Source organism: Carassius auratus, chromosome 30 (assembly GCF_003368295.1).
Source record: "Carassius auratus strain Wakin chromosome 30, ASM336829v1, whole genome shotgun sequence".
Lineage (NCBI taxonomy): Eukaryota > Metazoa > Chordata > Actinopteri > Cypriniformes > Cyprinidae > Carassius > Carassius auratus.
In genome coordinates, this window is record NC_039272.1 from 24,288,466 (window position 1) to 24,298,180 (window position 9,715).

At 38.1% G+C, this 9,715-nt stretch overlaps 1 protein-coding gene and 1 non-coding gene across 2 annotated transcripts; both read right to left on the reverse strand.

Moving 5' to 3' along the window:
• Window positions 1–2,020: 2,020 nt before the first annotated feature.
• Window positions 2,021–2,121, reverse strand: LOC113050084 (Z30 small nucleolar RNA). The gene has a single exon (XR_003276727.1). It is a non-coding gene; the product is annotated as a Z30 small nucleolar RNA (small nucleolar RNA).
• Window positions 2,122–3,674: 1,553 nt separating this feature from the next.
• Window positions 3,675–8,878, reverse strand: orai2 (ORAI calcium release-activated calcium modulator 2). Its single transcript, XM_026212356.1, has 4 exons — window positions 8,705–8,878; window positions 6,989–7,019; window positions 6,548–6,783; window positions 3,675–5,877 (listed from the first exon to the last, which is right to left on the reverse strand). Exons 2-4 carry the CDS (start codon window positions 7,008–7,010, stop codon window positions 5,326–5,328), a joined length of 810 nt encoding a protein of 269 aa, XP_026068141.1. The 5' UTR covers window positions 7,011–7,019; window positions 8,705–8,878; the 3' UTR covers window positions 3,675–5,325.
• Window positions 8,879–9,715: the final 837 nt, after the last annotated feature.

The following is a 9,715-nucleotide window of genomic DNA, read 5'->3' on the forward strand; positions in this document are numbered from 1 at the left end:
ATGTTCGTTGCAGGCAAAAGTGAAGGCTACTAGTCACTCGTTCTCATCAGAACAGGGTTATTGTGGGCCATAAAGAGTCTTAATTCACCCTTGACAAACTTGGTGCAGAAAGTCTTAAATCCGAAAAGTCATGGGATTAAATGGTGCAATGACTGCAAAAAATACATATTTGTCTTGCTCTCCATTACAAGTGTGTTAAAACAAGATATATTTATTATTTACTAGATGAAAAATAGATTTCTCAGAAATTAAGTGAGTTTTTGTATCTGTTAGTGAGGTATGGAAATATCCCCTTCAAATTTAGTTGATTTTTCTGTGCCTCAGATATTTCTTGTTTTAATCGTAAACATGTCATTTTGATCAGTTTCTACGATTTTTTATTTATTTATTATTAATTCAAAAGTAGGTTAATACAGATCTGTTGTAACTCAGTCTTTGAGTTAAAGTGTTGCTAATACAACACAATGTGTGCTCCCTTACATTTAGAAAACTAATTGATGTATTCCCTTTAATTTATTTCTTACAGTTTCTTTAACTGGTCTTAAAAAAATTCACTAAGATTTTTACCTGCCAGGAACATTGTCAGAGATGGTCCACTTACAACATATTGTTAAAACAGCACAGTCAATTAGTCAACATGCATTTACAAAATGCATTTAATTCAGTTCATATGGTGCTATTTTCACACAGTTACATTCAGATACAGCAACAAGTCAGAGCTTATCCTCAAATTTACAGGCTCTGACTCTGTCATCTGTTGTAGCTTAGTGACAGCAAATGTATAAAGCCTCCTGTCACTGCAATTTACAGCTGACTAATACACGGATAGACCAACATGCATGCCGAGGGGCCTCTGACCACCTCAAACTGTAAGAGAAACTGATGTGAAGTCTTGACTGGCAGATTGTGCAAGAAACAGAGATGAAGTTTTGAGAAGTCAACCAAATGATCGAATCTGTGACAGCACAAGGATATCTGAGCTCCTTACATCACTGGTTTGATTAGATGGAGGAAAAGCACGTTGATTTTGCTGTAACGGAGCACTGCATGGAGAAGGTATTTTTTGTAGGTCAAAACCAGGAAATGAGTTTGCACTTTACCACTTGTGGTTTCATTGTCCTGAAGTCTAGTTTTTTTATATACATATATGTCTGTGGTTAATTGTCTGAAATAAGGACTGTGGTTTACAAGCTCTGGATAGTTTCATGGTTTCCCTTTACGACATTAACTAGTAATTCTACTTGTCTTGAAAAAGGCTGTTGCTAACAAGTGGTTAAATAAGACTAGAGAAGTTGGGAAATTAAATCCCTATGATATAAATCAAAATATTTAAATGATTATAAAAACATAAACATCTACTCAACAGGCTGCTTTTCACATTTTTCAGTGTTTAAATCACACTCTTGCAAAACTAGTCTAACTCAAGCTTCTAAGGAAAATCCATCTTAAAAACTGAAAGAGTTGTTGGAAGCTTAGGTTAACTCCAACTCCACAACTGTGGCTTACTTCGTTTATAGCATATGTTTAGGCTCCAAAACTAAGACGTTTTATTTGCAGAAACTGTGATGAGATTTGTTGGCCAGAGAGCTGCTTTTCTGCAAGAATCTATAAACCGAAAAGAAAAAAAAAACCCATGCCTGCAGTGCCCTACCTGCTTATGTTCAAGTGAAGCTGGTTGGTTTAGCCGTTTGTGTATTTGAATCAAGTAATTTGGTTTAAACAAGCAGGTACAGGTCACTCTGGATCCAAAAGAGCTGAACCAAATCCAATCAGCTCAGAAATAAAAGCAAATACTAAATACATTTTAAGCAAAGATGCAATCTGAGAATCAAGCACATGTTCCCAGTCTGGGAAAATTCCTTGGCCCTATGTTACCACTCCCTGAAAAACTGCAACATTACCAAACATGTGCCACCAGTTAAGAGAACACAAAATGGTTACAAACGATCTTTGGTTCCTACCTTTGTAGTATTAGTAATGCAAACTGGCTCTCTGCTCAAACTCAAACATGAGACATCAGCAGCTCAGAGAGAAGATTAAACTTAGTCAATCAGATCTTGGTCAAATGATGCCAAAGGGCAGCAATACCAAGTCAGTTAAGTTCTTTCACTCATCATTGCTGCAGGAACTTTACAGGGTCTTTTTCAACAATTAAGCAGAATCACTCACCATTAAACATCTACCAGAGTTTAAATAACTGACAAACACTTTGATACAAAAGCTGCCACAAGTCAATAAATACTTGCTTGGTTATGTATAATAAACATGTGAATTTGATCCAACACCTCAAACACTGTGGAGACCTGCTTGAGACTGGTTTTTCAACAGCATCTTCACACAAAACCACAGTTTGTCAAGTCATTGACTGATTAAGTAACTAGGAAATTACCTTAACCTTTATAGTTTGTCGGCACTCCAGGCCTCCTCTGCACACTTGTTGACATTTATCATCATTAGTCTGCGGCATAACACAGCTTCACCTGAGTTACCAATCAAGCCCAAGGGATCATCGGTCATTTCTCCAGTTAATTCATGTCACTGAGGTCGAAAGAGGTTAGGCTGCTGTCCAACATGAGAAACGAGTGCTTTTTTAACAGATCAACCCACATTAAATTAATCAAACATCTGTTTTGTAGCTCTCTGGACTGAATGTGGATTTTAATATGAGGCTCAGGAGGGTTTCCATAGGTTTGGCTGTGTGTGGAGTGATAACTGCAGGTACACTGCAATCTTATGTGGAAATCTAGTGTAAAAACATCTTATCTCTTGGCAGTCTAATTAATATTCTGTGGCAGATATTACTTCCAATGCATTCATCACTTTGGAGAAGCTGAGAATTTAGTATTGTAGTAAACATTTTGCAAAAAGTATATGTTATGCATTTAATGTAGAAAAATTGTAAACAATGCACAGTATTCATACAATGCAATGCAGAAATATGCTATTCCAAATGCATACATTTATAGAATAACTTAATTCACCATTAAAAGTTTAATGTGCATTTAGTACTTTTTCTGCATCATAACTAGACACATACTTGCTTTAATCTCATTTGCAATGTCTTTCTCTGCCAGCAAGTCGCCTCACTTCTCGTGTGTCTGCCAATCACAGCTGTGCAACCTGACCATTCACATGCTTCCCAGGAGCACGAAACTGACCAGGATCATGTGAATGTCACAAAAACTTGTTCAGCCACATTTGACCAAAAAATTAAAACAAAAGAAAAGAAAGAGGCATTATATTTTGCACGAAGAGAAAATGAATCCCATTTCTGTACCATGTTGCATTGTGTCATTAGTTACATTTTTAACATTAAGGAATTAAGCACATTTCCCAAAATGATTTCTGCAGTACAGCAATCTTTACAAAAAAAGGGGAAAAAATCCTAAAAAAATAAATACAACTTTTAAACATTAAGGACGGTACAACAACATACTACAAAGATGTACTAGTAATTAAAAATTTTAATAAGTCAGAAAGATTTGAGTGGTACGTGACCCAAGCATTTTCATGACTCAGCCTCTTAAGGTTGTCTGCTGATTCATACAGCCATTTCTGGAAATATGAATATGATAATATGAAAGTCACATAGAAAACAGCAGTCCGTTCTTGAACGGATCACAGAGGCATATCAAATGTCCTTTGGACACAGAAATGATAAAGATTTGAAGAAAACAATAGTTTGCGTTTATTTGACATAAATTAACACAAGTACAGACAAAGTGAACGGACATGCTCAACAAAACATTTGGATAATAGTCGGCTACATGTAGATGCAAAAACAAAACAAAACTGTTTACACTATATATGCGTTTATCTATTGATAGTGTGGCACAATGCAACAGAACTATCGAAGATGACATGAACAGAACTTTTCCACACATACACAAATAGAAAAGTGCTTTTTAAAGCCCCCACAAGCAGTGTACACACGATTGTGCTCAAGTTCACTTGTCTGAGCTATGAAACGAATAGTGCTTCACTATGCCTGGTTACAGGACTGACTCATGACACTATTAAATTAATGCTTAAGGCATGAAATAAAGCAGTAAACAAAGACAGCAGATGAAATCAGTCTGTATACTCTGAAAACAAACCAGACACATCATTTCCACGGACTATACTACAAGTGCACTTTTGTCAGTTTTATTATTTAAGACAGGCAGAAATTGGTCCGACTTCATTTTCCCCCTGGAATGTTTTCTTCAAACTGACATTATTTTGAGCTTGATGACAGGACTGCCAACTTGGTTCACATTAAACCGTTTCAGCTCTGCAAAGCTTTTTTGTCTTTCTCAAGTATTGTTTAGTATAACTACCTGTGCCCATTAAAGTCATTTGTTGGAGCAAATCATCACTGGCCCTAGTTACTGACATCGACAATGTAAACTTTTAGTAGCCCAAAGGAATAAAATTCAATAGGCCTTGTGTGAAATATGGATAAAAACTCCACCTTTGTGCTTGACAAGTGACAGTGCATTATATCACACATGCAAAACCTTCGATGAAGTACAAGCACGCAGTGAGTCTGGCTAAAGCGTCTTGATTTCACACCCAAGCTAAAAATACTGCACTACATATAGACCTAGTACGAGCGATACTTCTGTAACAGATTGGAGAAGAATCCTCTGCAGGCTGGAAGATTACAGTATTAAAGATCCACTGTTAACAGAGACAAACTATACGGGGTGCATCAATCTGTGTTGTTTTCTTACAGGGAAATGAACATTCGGTCATTTACTCACCCACACATAAAGCGTTATCAGTGCAAAGGAAAGAAACAACATGAGGGTGATTGATGATGACAATGTTCATTTTTGAGCGAACGATCACTTCCTACTGAAGCTCAAAGAGGCATGTACATTACAAAAGCTGGGAACTGCAGTTAAAGTGACTCTGGCAGCTGTGATCCATAATGGATCCAAGACCAACTCATATGGTCTCATTATCTGTTGATCCAGGATGGCACCGCAAAAGGAAGAGAAAAGGGCAAACGATATCAAAGCAAGCCACTCTGTGATGTCCATTTTTGTATATTTAGAGGCATGGAAAATGGCACTCAAAAACAAGTCCAAAATGACCTACAGCCTAAAGAAATACAAAACAAATAGCCCTTGCGGTAGAAATCTTGTAAACGTGCAGCTTTTTGCTGTAAAACATTCTCAGTTTCTACACAAGAAATCCTCCCACCAGCTAACAAGGCATTTCGTCGCAGAAGAAAACAGATAATAAACAGGAAAGACTCAAGGAGGAGTTTAAATGTGCTTGTAAGCTTGAAGAGTCAAGTAACGGGACACTGCGCGAAATGAAGGGCATTCCTGGATCTCACACCACCTGCAGGCCTCGCTCGTGGCCGTCCAGCTGCACCTTGATTTTGTGCAGTTCCTCGATCTCTTGATGGTGCCGCTCTGTTTTGTGGCGCACTAGCGAGCGGTAGAAGTGAATGGTGAACACCACAAAGATCAATCCAACTGGCACCATGATGATAGTGGAGGCCAAAGCCGCCTGCCAGCCGCTGTGGCAGGGCTGAACCGCGGGAGAGCTGCAGTTCTGCTTGAGGGCTGTCCCAGAGTCAACCGGCAAGAACTTTATCCAGCAGAGGAGCACCACCTCTACCAGGAACAAAAGGATGCCCAGAGCGGTGGAAAAGCACCAGGCCAGCTCTATATAGTGGTGCATCCTCTCGTGGGGAGACTCGGAGACAGAGTTGAGATTGTGGATGTTGCTGACAGCTTCCACATTGGGCAGGATGCAGGTGCTGATGAGGAGGGCGAACAGGTGGACGGCCACCAGCACTGTGGTACACACACTGAAGGCAATGAGCAGGAGCGGGGGGTAATTGTACTGCATCTCCAGCTCCACCTCCACCATGGCCACCTGGTCACAACCACACGAGAAACAAGAAAACAACACTGCTAATGGTCACCTAGAACGTGTTTTGCCATTTTTGGCTTTTATTCGTATAGGACTGCATTTTAGACAGGAAGTGAAGTGGGAGGGGGCAGGTGTTCGAATCCCGACTCAAGGACCTTTCCTCTCCGACTTCGCTTCCTGTCAATTCTGATATGTCCAGTCACAATAAAGGCAAAATAAAATAGTTTTATACTTCAGTCAATAGCTATGAATCACATACCTAAAGATTCTCAGGTCTATCCTATAATAAAAATGCTAATATTATAATAATAGTCTTTTGTCTGGTTCAAACAAAGGTTTGTAATGTTACAATTAATCTCAGAACTGGCTGGTTTCATAACTCTTTACTGAAGAATGTTTGAAGTCCCTATAGAGAAAATAAACGTGAAAAATACTTCCGGTCAAGTGGGTGGTCACTGTCTTGGCCAAAAGTGGTTAGACACAAAGTTCCATCAGACAAAGACAAACTTATCTCCAAACCATCTCATGCTTCGAAGAATTTCTACAACCCACACCCTTTGTACAAAGTTTAGCAACAGTTTCCTGATACATTCACTAAAATAAAATCTACACAAGAGTGTGGCCATGACAAGGGTCAAATATATTTAATAGCTCCAACACTTTTCATACTCACCATGGCAAAGCCAGACAGCAGGGCTGAGGTTCGGCTGGAGGCTTTGAGCTTGGCCCTGCTGAGGTAAAGTTTCCTCCATGAGAGAGCCTGGACCGAGTGGTGGTTGGAGGTAACCAGCTCCAGATAGCTGCCCCGAACCCAATCCCTGTAGTCCATCCCACCACCATCCTGCAGCCGGTCTGAGCCCCCGGGCGCGGTGGAGCCCATTGGCACACTCAGCTCACTGCTCATAGTAACTGTGAATAAGTTTATAAACATAATATCATACAATATACTCTAATGTTCACTCTTTCATAACATAAAAAATATATATATGATAATCATGATAATTCCATGGTATTCTTTGAAGGACCTTTAAATACCATTTTATATGAATAAGTTAATAATTCATTAAATTATATGTGAATGTGATATAAATATATTAAAAAATGTGAAACATACCTTGGCCTTGCTCTGCTTTCATCACACATCTCTGGTTAAACAGAAAGTTAATATGTTAAATAATACAAATTACAACTAACATTTAGAATTAATAAATGCTAAGATAAACACAGACAAATAATATGCTAAAATATAGCATAAATTAAGTCCTGCAGTCCTTTTTATTCTGCTAGTCTTTGGCTCTATGGTGCTGTATGCATTCACAATACATGGTTACTCTCTCAAATCATTATATAAATAAAAATTATTAATTTAAATATTTAACAATAAATGCAAATATAAAAATATCACACAGACTTATCAAATACCTAAACTAAAACCACAACAACAGATCTTCTCTTTTTCTTCCCTGACAGCTCACACAATAACTCTAGTGTTATCTTCATCCTCACAGACATCTGCATCAGACATACTCGCTTTTAACTGCACTGAAAGCAAATATAGTGCATCTCAGCATCTGTATTGCATTGTTTTCTACTACAGCCTGGTCAAATAACAAAATAGAAAAATATCCTTTCCGATCAATCTCATGCAAGTCTAGGGCTGAAGCTAATAGTGTTCAAGGCGGAAACAATTCAGTTGGCCCAGTTAGCATGTTTTACATGTTATTTTAAAAATGATCAGTGGCCTAGCGTTCCTAGATATGGCCTAGACAGAAGTGATACACAGAATGAGTTGTATCATCAAAAATAGAACGGTGAATATTTTTTTTTTTACCAAACTAACTGAATACAGAAAGCTGATATATTTCACTTTTACAGTGACATGTGAATATCATGGTATATATAATGGTAATGACGCCATCACTGTACCAATGGTTTTTCCATAATATTTCAGATAGCACCTTCTTCTCAAGTCAGATCATACAGTGGAGCCACAAATTCCTACAACAGCGTGTGGTTATTTCTACAGATGAATGTAGCTGCGGTGTGTTGGTTATTGAAATAGTCAGCAAATGTGCTCCAAGTCTGACGTATTGTGGTAAAGTTAGTTTGATGTTTGACATTCATTCAAATGAACTCTTTGCGGCCCATTATGTTTTGAGACCAAACTAACTCAGATAGTCATAAATATATGCCCTTTAAGTTGCACAAGCCTTCGTTTCTAGGGGATTTTTTTTTTAACTTAACCATTTAAATTAATTAAACAATTTAACTACGTGTCATTATAATATAAAACCAATAATAAAATGTTCAGAAAAACCTCCCTGTTATTGCACAAAGTTCCATTTTTGGAATTACCATTTTATGTGTTTAGAATAATTTTACAACTTGGTTTTATATTATAATGACACGTTGTTTAATTAATTTTAAAAAAAAAATCCCCTAGAAACGAAGCCTTGTGCAATGTAACGGGCATATATTTATGACTGATTTAGTTTGGGCTCAAAACATAAAAATATATATAACTTATATATCCAATGACCGTCAAACTAACTTTACCCTCGTGTCAGACGCTTGGGACCAGAATAAAACTGCAGGAAAAGGGTCATTAGTGAACAGCGGCTGTGCAAACATATACGTCCAAACAAAGTGTGTTTCTGTGGGGTCCACTAATTAACTTATAAATCGGAGCACAATGAACGCCAGGCCACATATGTGTTTCTCGGCACACACAACTTCCCTTACAAACCACCACAAGCACAAAATATCAGAGCATCAGCGATCAAACTGCACAGCTTGACTGAAATCATCTTTGTGCTCGCATCCGACTCACCTTTGCTGCCAGTCACTTTCTGTGTTCACATCCACATGAGAGCCGAAATACAAACTGGATTTGGGAGATAAATGACCGTTGACAGCTCTAGCTGGACTCGCTTTTCCATTTAGCGCGAGTGCGATCTCCGATTCCCCAGCGATTCGTCCTTTTGAATCGGATCTTTACAATGTATCGGTTGAACAAAACCGGTTCACGACTTGACCTGATTTGTTCGTTCACCATTTGAACTGAATCAGTATTCAGTGCGGTTCTCGAGTCACCAATTCACTGAACTAAAACCGTCTCTGCGATGACTCACAACGAACCTAAATGCAGAAATAGAATCTACTTCAAATATGTTTTGACTGAGTTGTATTTACCCATAGAACCAGAGTATAAATATCGATTATTAATTTAATGTAAATTCAACTTATATTTAGGTTCCGTAGGACTTCATGCGCCAAAGCTTGGCTGCAAGAACTAAAAAGCCTACATGAAATACCATTAGTTCAAAAATGTAATAGGAAAACACAATAAACAGCGAGATATTAATGTTAGTTTAGAACAAGTAATATGCCACGCAAGGATGTCAGGGACCATGTCGAAATGTAAATACGTGTTGAGATAAATAATCAGTGAATCAGTTGTTTGAACCGGTTCTTGAATGGAACAATTCGAAAGAATCGGTTTGCGGAAATTAATCAGGCTTCTGTAGTTGTCACGTGATCTCCCCTACGCTCTCTGAATGCATCGGGTGACGTCAGAATTTACGATTATAATTAACGTTTATGTATTTATTTAATAAAGGCGGGATCTTCCCCAGACATGTCAACCAACCCGAAATCAAAATGAGTGACAGGCAGAAAGCGTCCTCTGATTGTCCAGTTTAATACGTGCACCAGGCCCCTTTCTCCTTCCTTTGCTGTTCACGTTCTAGTCTAGACCTATGGGTCTAGAGCTGGGAAAGTGATTATATAATTAGATTAAAAAAAAACACAGGCTATAGTAGCTCAAAAAGTATAAGTATAT

Bases quoted from the DNA above. Each gene is read 5' to 3' on its own strand.
- orai2 (XM_026212356.1), bottom strand. From the start codon at position 7,010: ATGAAAGCAGAGCAAGGCCAAG. The intron at 6,784-6,988 runs GTATGTTTCACA...ACTTATTCACAG, and splicing joins GAAAGCAGAGCAAGGCCAAG to TTACTATGAGCAGTGAGCTG. The intron at 5,878-6,547 runs GTGAGTATGAAA...GGTTGTGACCAG, and splicing joins TGCTGTCTGGCTTTGCCATG to GTGGCCATGGTGGAGGTGGA.